The 19,757-nt window shown below is 67.6% G+C and overlaps 4 protein-coding genes across 10 annotated transcripts; 1 reads left to right on the top strand and 3 right to left on the bottom strand.

The window, feature by feature from the left end:
• Positions 1 to 1,100: 1,100 nt before the first annotated feature.
• On the bottom strand, positions 1,101 to 3,829 carry LOC136113020 (mothers against decapentaplegic homolog 6-like). 2 transcript variants are annotated; one of them, XM_071800354.1, is made up of 4 exons: positions 3,536 to 3,829; positions 2,574 to 2,990; positions 2,388 to 2,480; positions 1,101 to 1,923 (listed from the first exon to the last, which is right to left on the bottom strand). In XM_071800354.1, exons 2-4 carry the CDS (start codon positions 2,968 to 2,970, stop codon positions 1,388 to 1,390), a joined length of 1,026 nt encoding a protein of 341 aa, XP_071656455.1. In that variant the 5' UTR covers positions 2,971 to 2,990; positions 3,536 to 3,829; the 3' UTR covers positions 1,101 to 1,387. The 2 variants fall into 2 exon arrangements, with proteins under 2 accessions (XP_071656455.1, XP_071656456.1); XM_071800355.1 differs by having other exon boundaries at positions 3,602 to 3,829.
• An 830-nt stretch (positions 3,830 to 4,659) lies between these two features.
• Positions 4,660 to 8,372, bottom strand: FLAD1 (flavin adenine dinucleotide synthetase 1). Of its 3 annotated transcripts, XR_010652957.2 has the most exons (9): positions 8,094 to 8,372; positions 7,222 to 7,969; positions 6,779 to 6,926; positions 6,585 to 6,683; positions 6,303 to 6,492; positions 5,960 to 6,033; positions 5,704 to 5,872; positions 5,216 to 5,287; positions 4,660 to 4,749 (listed from the first exon to the last, which is right to left on the bottom strand). XR_010652957.2 is itself a non-coding variant. In XM_071800353.1 (8 exons), the coding sequence occupies exons 1-7, from the start codon at positions 8,355 to 8,357 to the stop codon at positions 5,737 to 5,739; spliced, it is 1,659 nt and encodes a 552-aa protein (XP_071656454.1). In that variant the 5' UTR covers positions 8,358 to 8,372; the 3' UTR covers positions 4,660 to 4,749; positions 5,704 to 5,736. The 3 variants fall into 3 exon arrangements, 2 of the variants coding, with proteins under 2 accessions (XP_071656454.1, XP_065714035.1); XM_071800353.1 differs by lacking the exon at positions 5,216 to 5,287; XM_065857963.2 differs by lacking the exons at positions 4,660 to 4,749; positions 5,216 to 5,287 and having other exon boundaries at positions 5,689 to 5,872.
• A 336-nt stretch (positions 8,373 to 8,708) lies between these two features.
• On the bottom strand, positions 8,709 to 9,749 carry CKS1B (CDC28 protein kinase regulatory subunit 1B). Its single transcript, XM_065857890.2, has 3 exons — positions 9,591 to 9,749; positions 9,036 to 9,163; positions 8,709 to 8,961 (listed from the first exon to the last, which is right to left on the bottom strand). The coding sequence occupies exons 1-3, from the start codon at positions 9,647 to 9,649 to the stop codon at positions 8,909 to 8,911; spliced, it is 240 nt and encodes a 79-aa protein (XP_065713962.1). The 5' UTR covers positions 9,650 to 9,749; the 3' UTR covers positions 8,709 to 8,908.
• Positions 9,750 to 9,897: 148 nt separating this feature from the next.
• On the top strand, positions 9,898 to 19,729 carry SHC1 (SHC adaptor protein 1). Of its 4 annotated transcripts, XM_065857859.2 has the most exons (14): positions 9,909 to 10,043; positions 11,748 to 11,816; positions 15,114 to 15,275; positions 15,418 to 15,488; positions 15,701 to 15,764; positions 15,875 to 15,994; positions 16,609 to 16,662; positions 16,754 to 16,805; positions 17,557 to 17,683; positions 17,764 to 17,932; positions 18,110 to 18,170; positions 18,273 to 18,434; positions 18,530 to 18,786; positions 18,918 to 19,729. In XM_065857859.2, exons 2-14 carry the CDS (start codon positions 11,805 to 11,807, stop codon positions 19,044 to 19,046), a joined length of 1,440 nt encoding a protein of 479 aa, XP_065713931.1. In that variant the 5' UTR covers positions 9,909 to 10,043; positions 11,748 to 11,804; the 3' UTR covers positions 19,047 to 19,729. The 4 variants fall into 4 exon arrangements, with proteins under 4 accessions (XP_065713932.1, XP_065713931.1, XP_065713933.1 ...); XM_065857860.2 differs by lacking the exon at positions 11,748 to 11,816 and having other exon boundaries at positions 9,898 to 10,043; XM_065857861.2 differs by lacking the exons at positions 9,909 to 10,043; positions 11,748 to 11,816 and adding an exon at positions 12,672 to 12,761.
• Positions 19,730 to 19,757: the final 28 nt, after the last annotated feature.

Genomic DNA, 19,757 nt, shown 5'->3' with positions numbered 1-19,757 from the left:
GCACCTTCATGACCTCCGGCCGTGCACCTGCATCGCCGTCCGTCTGTCCGGCCGCCCCCCTGCCCGACCCGCCGGGCGCGGGGCTCCCGCGGGGGCGGCGGGAGGAGAGGGGGGGAAATCCACCGAAAATCCCCTCGGCGCCGCTCCCGGCCCCGCCGCCCACCGTCCCGCAACCGGCCTCCCACCGCACCCCCGCCCGCTCCCCGCGCTCGGTGCCCGCGGCTGCGCTCCCGGTGCCGCCCGTTCCCCCCGCACCGGGGGGCGGCCCCGACGGTGCGGCCCGGACTCACCTCCTGGCGGCGGGGACGCGGTGGGACCGGGACCGGGCGGGGGCCGCGGAGCCGCCAGGCCCGTCTCAGCCGGACCGGCGGCGTGGCAGGAAGGACCGGGCGGTCATCGCGGCCCGGGCGCGGCCGCCTGCAGAGGGCACTGCCGGTCCCGGGAACCGAGCCCCGCGGGCCGCGAGCGGCGGGACCGACACGCGTGGGGACACGGGACGGGGCTTTGGGTGCCGGCGGCACCGTTTATTTGGGTTATAAAGAAGAATCGCGGCGCGGAAACACCGGGAAGCCCAAAGCTGAGCTCGCCCGGGGGGTCCCGCGCTGCCCCGGTGGCTGGAGGGGCCCGGGGGGTCCCAGGGATTCGGCACCGGCCCCAGGCTCGGCAACTCTGTCCCGGCCCTGAGGTGCTGCTGTGCACATGTGTCCCAGTACCTGCCCCGTACACATCCAGCTGTGCTCACCTACATCATCTCCATCCAGCTGTGCCCGTCTACACCACACACGTCCAGATGTGCTCACCCACACCCATCCAGCTGTGTTCACATGCCCATCACACATCCAGATGTGCTCACCAGCCTCATACCCATTCAGGTGCGATCACACGCACATCACCCCTCCAGCTGTTCACATCTGTCCTGACACCTGCTGCACATCCAGCTGTGCTCACCTACATCACCCATCCAGCTGTGCTCACCTGCCCCAGAACCTGCCCCGCTCATCCATCCAGCTGTTCTACCCTGCCCCACACTCCAGCTGTGCTCGCTCACTCCCATTCCCCCCAACCTGCCGTGTCCCCCTATTGCAGACCCCCCCTTCACCACTGCCCCCCTCCTCAGCCCCCACTTGGGCTCCTCCCCAGGCCTGGCCCCCACTCTCCAGCTCAGAGCTGGGGGGTTCCTGCATTTTGCTTTTCCTTTTTTACAAAAATAAGATAAATTAAAATAAATTTAACCATTAAAATAAAAAGAGAGAAAGAGATTAAATAGCGCCAGCGAGAGGCCAGGAGCCGCAGGTCCCACTGCAGTGCGGTCCTGGAAGGGAGAGGCTGGGGAGCAACGGAGGGCTCCCCAAATTGCACCCCCCTCGGGGGGCTCCCTGGTGCCCCCTCAGCGCGGCCGGTTCAGCAGCACCTCCAACCAGCAGGGGCAGGAGGTGATGAACTGCCGCGAGTAGCACGGCCCCCACCCCTTGGCGAAGCTGATGCGGATGCTATGGGGGTCCCAGGGCCCCTCCCCGGGCACCCACCAGCCCCCCGCGCCCCCCACCCATTCATAGTCGAACACCTTCGCCGAGTAACCCGGCAGCACCTTGAGGACGGTGACCCCGCGGGCGCCGGGGGGGCCCAGGGTGGGCGAGCTGACGAAGATGGGGTGCTCGCTGCGGTTGTAGGCCCACACCCCCCCCGGCTCGCGGCTCAGCAGGAGCCCCCGGCCGATCTTCCCGCGCGCCCGCCGCACGGCGCGGCTCCGGTGGGCGGCCGGCAACTGGCCCAGGCAGAAGCCGCTGCCCCGCGGCAGCTCGCAGAACACGTTCACCGACGCCTCGTGCACCGCGTAGAGCCGGCCCACGCGCGTCCGGTGCTCCCAGTAGGCCAGTTTGCACCAGTACCCGTCCTTCATGGTGCTCCGCGATGCACTGGTGTCTGTGGGGGGAGAGCGTAGCCGTCACCGCCGGCTTGGGCCAACACGGTGGTTGTGGCCAAGCAACCAAAGGTTTAAGGGGGGAGGCGGTGGGTATAGGGGGGTCCCCGGTTCGTACGCTGCGGGGTGTGGGTCGCCGGAGCTGCCGCGTCCCGGCACGTAGGGCAAAGCTGTCCCCGGGGAAGGTGGAGCCGCGGCGGCTCGGTGGCCGGCGGCCAGGCCGGAGCGGCCGCCGTGTGCGTCAAGGCACATTGTGTGTGTCCCCGTGGGCAGCGCTTCCTCCGGCGGGGAGCCCGGCGCCGCCAAAAATAACAGGAGCCGCCATGGGACGCGGGGCGGGGGGGGGCGAGCCTGGGTTGGTCCCCTTGTCTCCCCTCCTCCCCAATTTTCAGGCTCTGTGTCCCACGTGGGGTGGCGGACGGGGTGCCCATGGGAGCGTGACCCCCCCACACCAGGACCCCCTTACCGCGCCAGTCGCAGCTGAACTCCCAGAGCGCGGTGCCGGGGCGCTGCGGTTCGTCCGGCCAAGACGCCTTCGAGTAGGGAGGTGGCGGCGTCTCTGTGGGGAGGAAAAAGGGGGTGAAGGGCTGGGACGCCCCCCCACAAACCAGAGTTGGGTGGGTTTGCCACGGGGGGTCCCGCCGGCACTCACCGGGCACAGCCAGGCGGCTGAAGTGGTGGGGGTTGCAGCAGAGCGCGGCCGCATCGCCGCAGCCCCCCCGGCCCCCCGCGCAGTAGCAAAGATGCTTGAGCTCGTGGGGCTGGCGCAGGTCGGGCCAGCGGTAGAGGCGGCAGAGCAGGAGCTGGGGGGGCAGTGGCTGCTTGGCGCCCCCCCGGGGGTCCCCGCGCGGGGCCCAGACGCAGCCGGACTCCCAGGCCCCCCTGCTCTCCACCGCCTGCACCAGCAGCTCCAGTTCCTCGTCTTTCAGCTTCTTGAACAGGGCGTGCGCCGCCGGTTTGAGGGCGCCGGGCCCCTCGTCCGCACCAGGCACCGGGCAGCGCTGCCGCCACAGCCGCCTCACCAGCCCGGCGCGGCGGGAGCGGAACATGGGGCGGCGGGGGGGGCGACCTGGGGATGGGGACGGGTGTCACCTCCCTGGTGCTGGGGGGTCCCCGGCGCATCGTCCCCTCATTTCCTCGCACCCCTTCCCCACCGCGGTGTGGTAAAGTTGCCTGTCCCCTGTGTCAGTTTGTCCCCCCCATGTCACTGCCTGTCCCCCCATGTCAGTTTGTCCCCATCATGTCACTGCCTGTCCCCCCATCACTGTGTCCCCCCATGTCACTGCCTGTCCCCCATGTCAGTTTGTCCCCCCCCATGTCACTGCCTGTCTCCCAATCACTGTGTCCCCCCATGTCACTGCCTGTCCCCCGTGTCAGTTTGTCACCCCCATCTCACTGTCTGTCCCCCCCATCTCACTGTCTGTCCCCCCCATCTCACTGCCTGACCCCCATGTCAGTTTGTCCCCCCCATGTCACTGCCTGTCCCCCCAGCCCATGAGGACACAGCGCTGCTCCCCAAGAGCCGCTTGTCCCCAAGGTCACACAGGGATGTGACCCCCAAACCACCCCCCCATTAAGGAGAACCCGCCTGTCCCCCCCACCCCCAGCACCCACCTGTCCCCGTCACCCCCCCACTGTGGGGCTGGGCGAGGGGTCCCCGGGGGAGGGGGCGTCACTCACGGCGGGTGGCGGAGCTGGGGACGAGGAGCCGCGCATGTGGCCGCGCTCCGGGGGCGGCCGGCACCGCTCTGCCCGCGCCGCGGCGTCACCGGGACCTTTTCCTGTGCCGGGACGCGCCGTCCCCTCCCCCGGCCCTCCCCGGGTGGGGGGAAATTCGCCCCATCCTGGGGCCAAGATGTCACCATGGCCGTGATGTCACCACAACCAAGATGTCACCAGGGGCCAGGTCATGAGTGGGCTCCAGCGGGCAGCGATGCCCAGCACCGTGGATGGCACAACCGGGAGCCCACACGGCACCGTGGACCCCAGGTGGCACCACAGACCCCAGATGGCACCACAGACCCCGGCTCATGGTGACAAGAAAGGGTCTGGTCACCAGAGCCCCCCCAGGCAAGGGGGAACCACGGGGTGCAGCCCCACAGCACCGTCCCGGCAGCCCCACATCTGGGTGGCACCGTGCAGGGGGTGCCCATGACCTGCCAAACCCCCCAGGGCAGCCCAAGCCGGGGGTCCCTGCCGTCCCCCCACGCATTGTCCCCCGCGTGGGTGCGGGAGATGGTGGGAGCCCCACAACAAAGCGGTTTGAATGTAAACGGGACCCTTATCCGGCGCGGGGCCAGGCTTCCTGCTCCCGACTTCCCGGCGAGATAAGGGACGGCCGCGCTGGCGCCAGGCGCTGCCACCGAGGCGGGGGACGGGGCTGCGGGCACCCCCGCACCGGCGACGGGCACCATGGGCTTGGGGACACGCAGCCATCCCCACAGCAGGGCCCCGTGTCCCCTTCGCCGCAGCTCCCACCGGGCTGGGCCCCTTGGGGACGCCTTTGCTCCAGTCGCTTCCCGCTGGTTCTTGGTGCCGGGGGGACACGCGGGAGTGGGGCAGGAAATGGAGGGGGGACAAACAGGGACAACTGGGGACACTCTAAACCAGGGCAGAGCCACGGCCCCCTGCCCCACAGCAGACATGGGGCGTCCCAGTCCCACCCAGGGCGAGGGGTGGAAGTTTCTTTTGGGGCGGCCATGCTCCCAGAGCCCCCCCCCCCAAGCATACGCAGCCAGTCAGGTGCTGCTCAGGTTTATTGGGGTGTCTGGGGCGGGTTCCAGCGCTGGGGGTTCAGCAGCTCCGTTGGCACAGGGTGACAAGTGGCCCTGGGTGGGGGGAGAGAGAAACGGGGTGAGGACCCAGTTACCAGTACCATGGGTGCACTGGCACCCCCCGAGCACCGCGGCCAGGCCCCTGTCACCCCCCAAGCACAACAGCTCCATCCTTGTCACCCCCTCAAGCCCCACAGCCAGGACCCTGTCACCCCCCAAGCACAACAGCTGAGCTGTTGTCACCCTCCAAACCCCACAGCTGAGCCCTTGTCACCCCCCAAGTACAACAGCTCCATCCTTGTCACCCCCAAAGCACCACAGCTGACACCCTGTCACCCCCCCAAGCACCAAGGCCAGGACACTGCCCCCCCTACAAGCCCCACAGCTGAGCCCTTGTCACCCCCAAAGACACCCGGGTCCCCCATCACCCTCCAAAGCACCACAGCTGGTCCCTTGTCACCCCCAGGAACACCCCGCTTGGGCCCCTGTCCCCGCCAATGCACCAGGACAGGACACTCACCCACGGCACAGGGCGGGCGGGGGGCACCGGGGGGGGCCCATTCCCTAATCCAGCAGCTGCCGGACGCACCAGCTGCAGAGCAGGAGGAAGACGCAGTCCCGCAGCAGCCGCAGCAGCCACGAGCCCAAGCGCAGCCCCAAGGACGCCCCGGAAGGCGCCGGCAGCGCCGCCGGCAACGCCACAGCTCTCACCGCCGGCCGCGCCACCGCCGGCCGCGCCGCTCGCCTCGGGGGACACACCGCCGCGCTCCCAAAACGCCGCATGGCCGCGGAGGGACCAGCAGGGTCTGACGCAGCGGCGGTGACACCCGCGTGGCCCCGGTGAGCGCTGGAACCTGCTCCATTCTCCCCGCTTCAAAAGCCACAATAGCGGGGAGGGGACACGGCTTTTGTGTGCGCAGAGCTGTCACCCCCCCATCCCGCTCCCGCCAGAGCCCTGCGGTGCAGAGCGCAGCGGATTTGCTCAGCAGGCGGTTTATTCCGTGTCACCTGGTTTATTTGGTGTCACCCCCTGCAGGGCCTTCACTGGCGGGACGTGCGCTCCTCTTCCTCATTTTCCAGCTCGTAGGCGGCCCGGTACCGCTCCCGGCCCCGTGTGTCGGTGTAGCGCAGCGCCGGGTTCTTCACAGTGTTGGTCGTGCTCCCCAGGGACGTGTAGCTGTGGGTTTTGGGGGGGGAAGCGGCTGCAATGCTGCGCTCAGAGCCCCCAGCAGCGCCGAGCGAAGGGGGGGACACCCACACTCACCCCTTGTCATAGAGGACACAATAGGGGACAAAGAGCTTGCGCAGAAACTCCCAGATGTCCCGGTAGGTCCAGTCCTGCAAGTGGAATTGGGGAGGGTTTGATGCAGAGGTGCCCCCTCAAAAGCACAGGGGTGAGGCAGCTGGTCCCCAGAGCTCCCGCCATGTCCGTCCCCAAGCGCAGGAAAAGCCCCCGGTGGGTAGGAATGAGTGAGGGCACCCAGAGCCACCCAACAGAGCAGGGGATGCTCCGGGGAGTGGGGGAATTGGAAGGGAACCCCTCAGGATGGTGGCAGATCAGTGCCAGCTTTGTCACCCTGTCCCCACAGGCTGCGAAGGCCACGTACCAGCAAGGGGTTCACCCGCATGTAGCGGGGCCAGTCGGGGTCCGTGACGCACGTGGGGGTCAGGGTGCGGGAATAGGGGTCGGTGCGGCGCGTCCCCATCAGAACGGCCTCCAGCTGTGGGCGCTGCTCCTTCAGCCGCGCCAGCGCCTCGCGGATGGAGCCCTCCACGGTGCACAGCTGGATCCCGTACCTGCGCGGGCACGAGGGCCAGGAGCTGCCCACGCCACAGCGGAGACGCCGCTCGTCCTGGTGCCGGGCGGCTCACCCCTCCGCGCCCCATACCTCTGCACCGTGGCCTGGATGAACTGCTCCATTTCGGGGAAAGGGGACACGATGCGGATGTAAAGCACCTGCAGCTTCTCCCGCCTCGCTGGGTAGCGCCTGGGGAGAGACGCGGCGCAAACCGGGAGCTGGCAAAGCGCTCGTTGCCCCGCAGCGGTGCAGGGGGGCCCCCTGGGGACCCACCGCCCGGGTACCTCTGCACGGCGGCGTGGACGAGGTGCAGCAGCGCCGTGCAGTCCTTGCCCCCGTTGAAGCCCACGCAGAGCTGGGCCAGGCTGTAACGGTCCAAAGCCTCCTCGATGGTCCGCAGGGCCGCTGCCACCTTCTGCCCCAGGGCTGAGCCTGCCGGGAGGGGACGCTTGGTGGCTTTTCCCTGCAGCACCTCAGCCTGCGGGCACGGTTTGTCACCACACACCGCAAAGCCAGCACCGCAGCCAAGAGCTTGCACGACCCCGGGGTGCGTGTCACAGATGGGACAGGGTTACTTGTCCCGCTCTCACCTGCACACAACTAAACTCATGGTGGCGAAGCCTCAGCGCCCCTCAAGCCCCACCAGCGCATCAGAACACAGAAAAACTGCTCCCCAACTTGTCTCCCCACTGCCCTGGAGGTGTGTGCAGCAGCCACGCCGCAATACCTGACTCAGCCAGGCCATAAACCTCCACGGCTGCCGGCGAGACGCAATCCGTCACCAACGGCACCACAACCCCCGGTGGCAGCTTCTCCAGCAAGAAGCTGTGAGCTTCCTCCAGGTCCTGCTCCGACTCCGAGTCCAGCGTCAGCTTCACCCGGTAGTAGTTGCTGGCCCAGTCCGGGTAGGAGCCCAAGCTGACACGGCCCTGGAAGGCGGCGTCGGTCTGGTCCAGCGCCGGCGCGATGAGGAGCTCGTCGGCCGCCACGTAGACGGTGCGGGAGTAAAACCGCGTCCGCTCGCTGCGGAAAAGGTGGTCGAGGCCGTCCAGGGCGCGCTCCATCAGCGCCGGGATGCCGGGGAAGATGTAGACGTTGCGCACGCTGACCAGCGGGTACTTGAGGGCGCCGTCGGCGCCGTAGTTGAGGCGGGAGGACTCGGGGACGCGAGCCAGCTTCATCTCGGGGCACCGTGCCTCCGTGGCGCCGAAGAACTCGCGCACCAGGGCCACCAGCTCGGGGTGCGGGGCGACGCTCTCCCCGAACGCCCTGGCCACGGCCTCAAAGGTCACGTCGTCGTGCGTGGGGCCGATGCCCCCCGAGGTCAGCACGTAGGTGAAGCGGGCGGCAAAGGCGGCCACCTCCGCGGCGATGGCCTCCACCTCGTCGGGCACCACCGAGATCCGGGCCACCTTCACGCCCAGAGCGCGCAGCCGTTGGCACATGAAGAAGGAGTTCGTGTCCTGCGTGTGGCCCTGAGGGGACAGAGACACCGGTGACCGCGGGCCCGGGTACAGGCCTCGGCCTACCAGTAGGCCCCGGTGCGGGACCAGGGCCTGCCCGTTCGCCCCCGCACGCCCAGCTCGCCCCCGGTCGCACCTTGAGGATCTCGTCGCCGATGACGATGATGCCGGCGGTGGCGGCGGAGCTGCGGGTCGCCGTGGGGCTGGCGGCCGCCATGAGGCGGGAGGCGACGGCTCCGCCCGCCCGCAGCGCCCCCCGCAGCGGCGCCCACATGGGCCCGGCCGCCCCGCACCAGGCCGCGAAACCGCCCCGCGCTCTCATTGGCCGGGAGGCACGCCCGTCACGAGGGGCTGACAGCACGGATTGGCCAAGAGGCGGGACCTGCGCGGACGGAACCATCGCGGCGGGTGGCGCTCCCCCGCGGTTTTGTGACTGTGGGTCCGCCCGGCAGGCGGGCGGCGATGACACGTGTGGCGCCCCGGGGCACCGGGAGCTCCGCCCACCCGCACCGGAGCTTCTCCCCCGCCCCCCAACTCCGGCATCTTTCCCACCCCCAGGAGCCTCCCACCTCCTCCCAGGCACCGGGAGCTCCCCTAAACCCACCAGTAGAAGAGGGGGGGCACCCCGGGGAAGCCCTCCCGGTTACCGGGAGCAGGACGGTACCACCCAGGCAGGACGCTCCGAGGCACCGGCAGCCTGTCCGCAACCCCGCGTCCCCCCGCCCCAAGCACGGCAAACAGAGCCAGGAGCTCCCAAACACCCATTTATTGAAGCTTTGGAGCCCGTTCAGGCCCCGCGGCGGGAAGGGCCCCCCCACGCCGGGGCTGAGCCCCCGCCGCAGCGCCCAGACGGCACCGGGGGTCACGGGCCCAAACCGGGGCAAAACCCCCCGGGGATGTCGAGGAGGAAGAGTCTCTCATAGCTCGGGCGGCGGGGGCTCCAGCAGCCCCTCACTTCTCCGGTTTCTTGGGCAGTGGCCGGCGGAAGAGCAAGATATGGGGCTCTGTGGGGGAAAAAGGGGATCAGGCCGGTTCTCCGTGCTCCCCCCGCGGTGTCCCCGGTACCCCCGGGGCTCACCTGGCTCATGGATCATGTAGTGGACCCAGCCCTGGCTCTGCTGCACCCCCAGGTTCCGCCACTCGGTCTCCGACAGGAGATGGGTCTTGGGCACCAGCTTCGCGATGTCCTTGGGCAGCATCACGTGCCTGGGGACCCCGCACCCTCAGCCGCCACCGGGACACCCCCGGTGCACCCCCCAAACCGGGGAGTCCCCCCGGGAACCGGGACACCCCCTTCCCCCTCCTCAGGGAGCCATTACCCAGACAACTCCACTGCCACCCCCCGGGAGCCGTTCCCGGGACACCCTCCCGCTTGCCAAGCGGCCGTTACCGGGAGACCTCTCCCCACAGAGACCCATTACCGGGGAAACCCGTTCTTACCGAGCAGCCCCCGCCGCACCGGGGAGCCGTTACTAACCCTCCTCCACCCCCCGGGGAGCCATTGCGGACCCTCCCGCCCCACAGGGGGAGCCGTTAACGGGCTTCCCCCGCACCACGGAGCCGTTACCGGGACACCCCGCCCTCCGCGCGCGTTTTCCCGCCTCCCAGCCGCTTCCAGAGCCCCCCGCCTCACCGATACTCAAACTCCTCGTCATCGTATTTGTCCGAATAGTAGATCTGCTTGTGCGCCATCCCGGCGGGCCGCCCCCTTCCCGGCAGCCCCCGCCGCGCCCCTCACTCAGCGCCCCCGCCGGGCCGTTCGCTGCCCCGGCCCCCCCGCCGGCGGCTCTTTCAAACGCCACCGCCCCGCGCTCCCATTGGTCGGCGCCTCAGCGCGGGCCGCGCGTCACGGGGCGGGGAGGGCGCCGATTGGTCCGCGCTCACGTAGCGGGGAGGGGCCGCGGCGGTGCTTTCCCGCGAGTTGGGCGCGGGTTGTGATTGGGCCACGCTCGTCACGTGATGGGGGCGCGGTGAGGCCGCGCAGGAGGGTGTGGGCCGGAAGTGAGTGGCGGCGCGGCGGGGGGAGCGCGGGCGCCGCGGCCGCCGGGACCGGAGGAGGAACGGACGCGACACCCATGGTGCCCCGGTGAGCGCGCGGGCCGCCCCGGGGCGGGGGGGAACCGGTGGAGGGGTCGGCGCGGCCTGCACTGTCCTGTGGGAGCGGCCGGGCCGTGCGGGGGCCCCGGGGGCGGCGCAGGCCGCGGGTCCCGGGCCGGGTGAGGCCCCGCGGCGCTGGTGCCGCCGGGACTGAGGCCTCGCCGCTCGCCGGGCCACATCGTTCGTCGGCCGCTGCTTTCTGTGGGGTGAACGGGAGGTCCCGCCGCAACCGCCCACGGTGCTGCGGGGGCCGGGCCGCCCTTCCCCGGTAACGGAACGGGGCGCTCGGGGCCCTCCCCGGTGCCGCTGCCGGGCTGTGGCAACCCTTCAGTTGTCTCCAGGTCTCGGGGCGCCTCCGGTGTCCTGGACCCCCGTGCCCGGTGTGGCGGTGTCACTGGGGCCACTCGCTGCGCTCCGGTTTGTGTCACCGTGTCCCCGCGGCTCCGGGACATCGCGCTGGGGTGGGAGGTTGGCAGGAGGGACACGGGCAGCGCCTGGGGACACCCCCGGGACCCCAGATTGCTGTGACCCCCTCGGGGCCGGGGCACCGCTTGGGTTCCCAGCGCTCCGGGGCCTCCCCAGTTCCCATCTGCACTGTGTCGCTTCAGAGGAGAAAACATCCAGAGCATGTATAGAAACCATAAATATTGTCCCTTATAGACCTTTCCCTCCTCCTGACAGCGCGTTGTGTCTGTCTGTTGTGGGCTTTTCCAGTTGAATCCGGGAACACCGGGACATGGGGTTTGAGGAAACACCCCCCAGAATGTGGGGTTTGAGGAAATGTCCCCTGGGCTGGTGCTGCGGGAACCCGAGGACAAAGGGCAGCGCTTGGCCGCGCTCCCCGGAGCCGCCCTGGTTGCTTCCCAAGGGGTCAAAGTCGCCATTCCTTCCCACGTTTGTGGATCCCCTGCAGCCCTTTGGGGGAGCTGGGCCGCCTGTGCCCCCGCAGCTGCGCAGGGCAGCGTCCCCTCCTCGGGGGGGACACAACGGGACTTTGGGGGTCCTGATCCTCCCTCCCTGGCATCCCGAGGGTGTTGGCGTCACTTTTGCCCGGCGCGGCGCTTGCTCTTCGTTATCTCGCTGCCTCCCCAGTTAATCAATCAGCGCCTGCCTGGGCTCCTCACTGCCTCCCCGGGCACCAGATAAGGACGCGATGGCTGTGAGGACGCAAATCGCGGTCGCTGCCCGGTAACCGGCCCTCGCGGCATCACCCGGGGGTGGGATGGGCAGCAGCTCCGGCTTCTCTCACCGTGTTTTCCCCTCAAAAACCACCAGCCCCTCTGGTTCCGTTCTCGTGCATCTTTCCTCTCTTCTTTGCCGCTCCCCTGTTTGGTGTGGCCGGCTGGGTGCTGGTTTTGGGGCAGGAATCGGCTCCCACGCTCATCGTGGCTCACAGAGCAACTCGCGGTCGGCGACACCGGCGCAGAGCCGGTTCACCCCCGTTGTCCACGCCACGCCAGCTCCATCCCGGCTCCCCCCCTGTTGTCCACTCCATACCGGCTCCGTCCCGGCTTCCCCCTCATTGTCCACCCCACGCCGGCTCCGTCCTGGCTTCCCCGGCTCCCTGGGCAGCCGTTCCCACCGCATGGCCTGCGGTTAACGCAGAGGAGCGGGCGCTTAGCCCTGGGCGCCGAAGCCACCGCTGCGGCGGGGACAGGGCCGCCCTAACTCCCTGTTTGTCCCCGCACCGCAGGTGGCAGCGCCGGAGCGGAGCGGCCGCGCGGTTCGGTTCCCCACCCTCCGCCGAACGATGGAGTACGTGGTAAGGACTTCGGTGGAGGGCTGGCTGGCTTCGGTGGTGGATCCTGCCTCCCTTTTCTCCCCGCCGGCATCTCCCGGCCACACCGGCTGAGGTTTCACACAGGGATGTGGCGATGCCACCGCCACGTTTGGGGCAGAAAGCTGGATTTGAGGGGTTTTCCTCGTTTTCCGCGCCTCGGTGGCTCTGCCGGTGAACCGAGGGGTTTCTCGTGTCCCACATGAGGTGTCTACGTGCGGCAGCGGCCGCTCCTCGCTTGCCAAACCGCCGGCGTGTTCCAGGTCTCTGACTCAGCTCCCGGTTTGCGTTTCCTGGGAGGACATGGGGCGCTTGGCCCCGTAACGAGGCCCCGAGCATCTCCTCCTCTTCCTTGCCTGGGGCTGCGCACCAAGGCCGAGCCCCGGGTGTCCCGGAGCGGCCCGTGTCCCTCTCCCGGGGACAACGCGGTGGTGCCGGGACATGGCCCAGGGGGTTGTTTTGGCTGCTCCCTCGGCCTCTTGTTCTGAACGTGTCTCAGTTTGCCCTCTGTGCCCCTCGGGAAGGTGTTTCTGTCACCCTGGGGTGGCACTTTTGGTCTGTGAGGTTTGGGGGTGACAACGCGGCTTGTCCCCGGCTGGCGCGCGGTGACATGGGCCGGGTGGCCTGGGGAGAATCTGATAAAATCAGACGTTATTCCATTTTATAGAGCAGAAACCTGAGCGGGGGGGTGGTGGGGACGGCTGCTCCCGGCTTTGCCACTCATGGTGGTGCCAACCCGGCCCCCGTGGTGACGGGAAGGGGACAAGGAGCCCCCCCTCTGCCCAATTCCCTCCCGCTTTTATCCCACCCGGCTTCCTGGCTCCCCCGGCCCCGGGTTTCCTGCCTTTCTTTGGAGCGGCGACGGGAAGGTCACCGCGCCGAGGGGCCCGTGCCGGGGACCGGCCGCTGCGAGGGACACCGGCGGCTCAGGTGGGGCTGGTGTTGCGCGTGTGGCCGGGGCGATGCGCCGGGGACGGACACCGAGGAGCCGCAGCCACTTGTGCTGTGGGGGCTGCTGTGTCCCCATGTCCGTGTCCCCACGTCCATGTCTCTGTCCCCGTGTCTCTGTCCCCATGTCCCGGTCCCCGTGCTGTGGGGGCTGCCACATTCATGTCCGCGTCCCTGTGCTGTGGTGGATGCTGTGTCCCTGTCCCTCTGTCTCCATCCCCATGTCCCTGTCCCCATGCCGTGGGTGCTGCTGTGTCCCTGTCCCTCTGTCTCCGTCCCCATGCCGTGGGTGCTGCTGTGTCCCTGTCCCTCTGTCTCCGTCCCCATGCCGTGGGTGCTGCTGTGTCCCTGTCCCTGTGTCTCCGTCCCCATGCCATGGGTGCTGCCGTGTCCCTGTCCCTGTGTCTCCGTCCCCATGCCATGGGTGCTGCCGTGTCCCTGTCCCCGCCCCTGTGCTGTGGGGGCTGCTGTGTCCCTGTGTCTCTGTCCCCCGTCCCTGTGTCTCTGTCCCCATGCTGTGGGGGCTGCCCCGTCCCTGTGTCCCTGTCTCCTTGTCCCTGTGCCCGTGTCTCCATCTCCATGTCCCTGTCTCCATGCTGCTGTGTCCCCGTCCCCATCCCTGTGCTGTGGGGGCTGCTGTGTTTCTGTCCCCATGCTGTGGGGGCTGCCCTGTCCCTGTGTCCCTGTCCCTCTGTCCCTGTGTCTCTGTCCCCATGCTGTGGGGGCTGCCCTGTCCCTGTGTCCCTGTCCCCCTGTCCCTGTGCTGTGGAGGCTGCCGTGTCTCTGTTCCCCTGTCCATGGATCTCTGTCCCCCATCCCTATGTCTCTGTCCCCATGCCATGGGGGCTGCCCTGTCCCTGTGTCCCTGGCCCTGTGCTGTGGGGGCTGCCATGTCCCTCTCCCCACGTCCCTGTCCCCGTGTCCCCATCCTTGCGTCCCTGTCCTCCTGTCCCCATCCCTGCGTCCCCGTCCCCTCGCTTGGGGAGCACGATGAGCCCCCACAGCGGGTCCAGCAGGGCGAGCTGGTCCCTTGGCTCGAATTCACCCACGTTAGGCTCAGCGGTCGGTTTTACCGAGCTCCCCTGAAGGGCTTGGGTGCCGGGGGGTGCCCGGACCCCCTGTTCTGCCCAGGGACGTGGTTGATGATGCCGTGGGGGGCGGTGGATGATGCCGTGGGGGGCGGTGGATGATGCCGTGGGGGGCGGCGCGGTCGCTCCATTGAGTACAGGGACATTGGCCGTGCCCCGACCCCCCCACCTAAAGGTGGGGGCTCTGCCCGCCCCCTCTGCCCGCCCAGCCCGTAGCTCCGCCCGTGACCTTGATTTTTCTGCTCCACATAGCGCAGGGTCCCCACCCCTCGCCGGGAGCCCGTGAGTCAGCACCGGCCCTTCCCGGTACCGTTACCGGCAGCCGCTTCCCCTCCTCTCCCGGGAGCAGCCGCCGCGATGCCGGGAAGCAGCAATTAGCAGCAATTAACCGCTTCTCCCGCCCCGGGGGGGGCCCCGGCGGACACCCCACCTGCATCCCGCTCCGCGCATCCTCCTCTTCCTCCCACCGCGAGCTGGATGTCCCACCGGCAGCACCCCCGGCACACCAACGGCGCTGCCCGGTGCCGGCACGTGGGTGGTGGTGGCTTCGGCGCAGCCGCCTCGTCCCAGGGCTTGAAATATCGCTGGGGTTGATTTCTTCTTGGCTCGGGGATCTCCAGGCGGGGTCGCGGCGCTGAGCCCCCGTCACCGCGGCCCCGTTTCCTCGCCGCTCTCCGTCTGACCGGATCCGCGCTGACGCCGCTCGCCATCCATCGAGCCCCCGGGGCTGGTTCTCCCCCCTGCCACAGCCATGCCGGAGCTCGGCAGACGGTTTTGCCGAGGGTTTTGCTCGGGGGTGGCTCCTCGGTGGCCGCGGGCGCTCGCACTCGCCACAGGGCCACCCTGAGACCCCACCGGCCGCCCCCCGCCCCGAAACGGGCCCATCCCGGCCCTTCTCGCCATGGATCTCCTGCAGAAGAGCAAATACAGCCACCTGCGGAACGAGTCCGTCTCCTCCGCTGAGGACGCCGCGGGGGTCCCGGTGTCACCGGCGGAGTCCCCGTCCCCGTCCCTCGCCCCCCTGGTGCCTATCGGGGAGCTGTCACCCCAATCTGAGGACAGCCCCACCACCTTCTGCTCCTTCTTCCCCAAAATGGCCAACCTGAAGCTCTCCAACCCCGCCAACCTCCTCAATTTGAGGGGCTCCTCCTCGCTCGGCGGCGACGACACCCGGTGTCCCCCCGGTGTGACGCCGGGGGGGGCCACCGGCATGGATTCACCGGGGCCCGTCGCTGTTTGTCCCCAGGATATGAACAAGCTGAGCTGCGGGAAGAAGACGCGGGTGGAAGGCGGCCAACTTGGGGGGGACGAATGGACCCGCCACGGCAGCTTCGTCAATAAGCCCACGCGCGGGTGGCTGCACCCCGATGACAAGGTCATGGGCCCCGGGGTGTCCTACCACGTCCGGGTGAGTCCGGGGGGGTCCGGAAAGGGTCACAATGTGCATTTGGGGTGTTCCTTGAGGTGGGGGGTGGGATTCCTGGGGGGTTTGGGGTTGTGAGCTGGTCCAGGGGGGGCGCTGAGCCTGTTCTTCTCTACCCCCCCATCAGTACATGGGCTGTGTTGAAGTGCTCCAGTCCATGAGGGCGCTGGATTTCAACACCAGGACGCAGGTCACCAGGTGAGCTGCTGCTTTTTGGGGGGGTCCAGGCCTTGCGGGAGCCCCCGGGGGGTATTTTGGTGGGGGCGTGAGCTGCGTTTCCCCCCGGTGCTTTCCCTTTGTCACCCTGTCCCTCTGTGCCCGTCTCCGTGTCCTCAGCCCTGTGGTTGGGGAGGGGAAAGGGGGAATGCGCTGGGGGAGCCACATTGACACCCACTGTGTGTCCCCCCCAGGGAGGCCATTGGGCTGGTGTGCGAGGCCGTGCCCGGTGCCAAGGGAGCCGTGAGGAGGAGGAAGGTGAGGGGGTGTTGTGGTGGGGCTCCGATCTCCCACCGCGCGCGGTGGCGCCTGTTTTTGCCGTGGGGGCTGCAGGACGTGCCCCATCCCCACCATTTGTGCCCCCCCAGCCTTGCGGCCGCTCCCTCAACTCCATCCTGGGCAAGAGCAACCTCAAGTTCGCCGGCATGGCCATCACCTTGACCATCTCCACCAGCAGCCTCAACCTCATGGCCACCGACTGCAAGCAGGTGAGCCCCCCAACCCTGAGCCCGGCTTGGCCGCCCTTCCCCAGGCTGCATGGAGTAACCAGGATGCAGATTTGGCACCAACTGGCTCGTTAGGTCCAGATTTGGTGTATAATTTTGTATCTATAACCTTTCTGGTGCGCTTTGTTCCGGCTCGGTAATAAACAACATCTCGTCCCTGTGTGCCACCATTTGGCTTCTTTTGCACAGCGGGTGTCAGAACCCTGTTTTGGGGGCAATAATAGACAAAATGCATCCTAAATTATCAATGTGATCTAATTAATGTTCTTCACAACACAAAAAGCGTTACCGAGTAGGGAAAACTTGTCTCCCCAGCTCATTCTTAACAATGATCTGGGTTTGATATAATACATTGAAAGTGTGTTATATCGCCGGTGATTTTGTAGCAATGACCAAGATTTGATTTGATTTTTTTAAATACAAATTTCAATTAAAGTTTCAAGATACGGGACTTACAAAGCAATTTTACAAAAGGCTGATTTAATCAACCTTAATTAACATCACCTGGTTTTGACGGTGCTCTCGGTGGCCTTGAAGTTGTTTTCTTGGTGGTTGATAACAAGGGGTTTGCATCTGACCGCCTCTTTGCCTTGCAGATCATCGCCAACCACCACATGCAGTCCATCTCCTTCGCTTCGGGGGGAGACCCGGTGAGTATATGGGGGTCACACGTGCCCCGTGCCGGGATCCGGCGCCTCTGGGGCGCCCTGTTCCCATCTCACGCCGGCGTCTCGCCCGCAGGACACAGCCGAGTACGTCGCCTACGTTGCCAAAGACCCCGTGAATCAGAGAGGTGAGGCTGCTCTGCAGGGCTGTGGGTGTTGGAACAGCTGCCCAGGGCAGTGCTGGAGTCGCCCTGGAGGGGTTAAACACACAGAGATGAGGTTCTCAGGACATGGTCAGTGCCATCGAGGGTTAACGGGTGGACTCCATGGTCATGAGGGTCTTGTCCCACCAAAACTGTGATTCTGTGATCATGGAAGGGTTTGGGTTGGGAGGGACCTTCAAAGAGCATCTCGTCATGGGCACGGACATCTCCACCAGACCAGGGACACCCCCAACCAGACCAGGGACACCCCCAACCAGACCAGGGACACCTCCAACCAGACCAGGGACATCCAACCAGACCAGGTTGTTCAGAGCCACATCCAACCTGACTCTGGACGTTCTCAGGGATGGTTCATCCACCACCCCTCTGGGCAACCTGGGCCAGGGTCTCCCCACCCTCAGCATCACAAATGGAGTTTGGAGATGGGGTCTTGGGGATGATTCCTTCCCCAAAGGGCTGTGGGTGTTGGAACAGCTGCCCAGGGCAGTGCTGGAGTCGCCATCCCTGGAGGGGTTAAACACAGAGATGAGGTTCTCAGGGACATGGTTGGGTTGACGCTCGATCTCCAAGCTCTGTTCCATCCCAAATGATTCTGTGCCTCCACGTTTAGGCGCAGCTCAGCGTGGCAGGGAGGGACCGGGGTGCGCAGGGTGGGTTCTGGGGGTGCAGAACCTGACGCTGGGGGTTCCCCGCTCCCGTCCCGTGTTCCCCCCAGCCTGTCACATCCTGGAGTGTCCCGAGGGGCTGGCGCAGGACGTGATCAGCACCATCGGCCAGGCCTTCGAGCTGCGCTTCAAACAGTACCTGAAGAACCCCCCGAAGCTGGTGACGCCCCACGACAGGTACGGGCGGGGGGAAGGTGTGGGGGTGTCCCAAATGGGTTTTGTTTGGGGTCACAGCTCACCCGTGCCCTCCCCCCCAGGATGGCGGGGTTCGACGGCTCCGCCTGGGACGAGGAGGAGGAGGAACCGGCCCCGGATCATCAATACTACAACGATTTCCCCGGCAAGGAGCCCCCCATCGGGGGGGTCGTGGACATGCGGCTGCGGGATGGGGCCGCTCAGACCCCCAATCATTTGGGGGCCACACTGGTGAGGCTCTGGGGGCAGCCGTGTTACACGGGGGGGACACAGGGACCATAATTGGGTTGTGGGCTCTTTGGGTTATTCCATGAGAGCCGTGGCACGTGTCCCCCCGGCTCCTCTATCAGCCCTGGGGATTTGGGGGGACAAGGAGGGAATTGGGGCTCATCGTCCCTCTCCCCACAGCCCGTTGGTCAACCGTCCACCGGGGACTACGACCCACGGAAGCCACACGCTCCCGCCCAAGGTAACGCGGCAAACATCACCGCTCCCCATCCGCTTCCTGCACCCCAAAACCCTTCACCGGCGGGTGCCGGAGCGCGGTTATCGACGGTGCTTTTGGCTGCAGGGAGGGAGAAATTCCCGGCTGCGGCGGGGGCCACCGGCCGCACCGATCTGTTCGACGACCCGTCCTACGTCAACGTGCAGAACGTGGACAAGACGCGGCAAACGCCGGCTGCCGGCGGCACCACGGCCAACGGCAGCGCCCAGAGGGACCTCTTTGACATGAGTGAGCTCCACGGCACCCGCGGCAAACGCCGCCTGGGGGTGGGCGCTCGCGGGGTCCATCCCAACCCCCCCCCGTTTGCCCCTCTCGCCCCGCAGAGCCCTTCGAGGACGCCCTACGCGCCCCCCCGGCCGCGGCGCTGCCGCCGGCGCAGGTGGTGGCGTCCATGGAGGAGCAGCTGCGCCGCGAGCCCTGGTACCACGGCAAGATGAACCGCAAAGACGCCGAGAAGCTGCTGAAGGTCAACGGCGATTTCTTGGTGCGGGAGAGCACGACGACCCCCGGGCAGTACGTGCTCACCGGTCTGCAGGGGGGGCAGCCCAAGCATCTGCTGCTCGTCGACCCCGAGGGAGTGGTGAGTGTGGGGGGACGCGGGACCACCGGGACCTTTTGCTTCCTCTGTGTGAGCGCTGCACCCCAGCCCCAAAACTCGGTGGCTTTGGCATCGGTGGCCTCTAAAGCGTCCCCTCTTTGTCCCCCCCCAAGGTGAGGACGAAAGACCATCGTTTTGAGAGCGTGAGCCACCTCATCAGCTACCACATGGACAATCACCTGCCCATCATCTCTGCCGGCAGCGAGATGTGTCTGCAGCAGCCGGTGGAGAGGAGACTGTGAGCGCCCCGGGGGGTCCAGCGTCCGCCCCCCCCGCGCCCCCCAGCTCCGCTCCCCGCCCCACGGAGCCCCCCGGCCTCCCCACCGGGTGCTGCGCCCGGGACTGAGCGAGGACGTGGCTGGGGGTGGGGTTTGTCCCCCCGAGTTTGCGGCGGGGAGCGCGGGGGGGGCTGTTTGTGCCAAAGCCCCCCCCGACTTTCTCCCAGCTCCAGCCTTTGCGCAGCTCCTACCAAACAAACCCGGTGTCGCGGCCGCTCTCCCGCTCACCGGCTCTGCCCGGGGGGGCGGCGGAGCCCGATCCCCCCCGAGCCAAGGTGGGGGGGACACTCCGGCCTCGTCCCCAGGCTGGGGGGGCCCCGCACCGACTGTACCCGGTCACTTTACGTGTTAACTCTGTGCCTTGACCCCCGCAGGTCCCACACTCTTATGCAATTTTGGGGTGGGGGGGAAACAGGGGCAGACCCCCCCTTAATCCCAACCCTCTCTGTGTCCCCTCCCTGTCCCCCCGGGAGCCCGGTGGGGCACGGTTGGCTCCGGTAGCCCCGGGGGGGGCTGCGGGAGGGTCCCCCTTTGCATGCCCCGTGTTACCCACCCCCCCAAGCCAAAGCCCCTCGCAGCCCCGGCCCCCCCCAGGCCCTGCTATACCAAAGGAACCGGCGGTTGGTATTAAAGTTGGTATTTCTCTAGGCCGTGGCTGATGTGACGGGGGGGGAC

Source organism: Patagioenas fasciata, chromosome 30 (genome assembly GCF_037038585.1).
Source record: "Patagioenas fasciata isolate bPatFas1 chromosome 30, bPatFas1.hap1, whole genome shotgun sequence".
NCBI lineage: Eukaryota > Metazoa > Chordata > Aves > Columbiformes > Columbidae > Patagioenas > Patagioenas fasciata.
The sequence above is the reverse complement of the archived record's forward strand: the minus strand, read 5'-3'. Positions and strand labels throughout refer to the sequence as shown.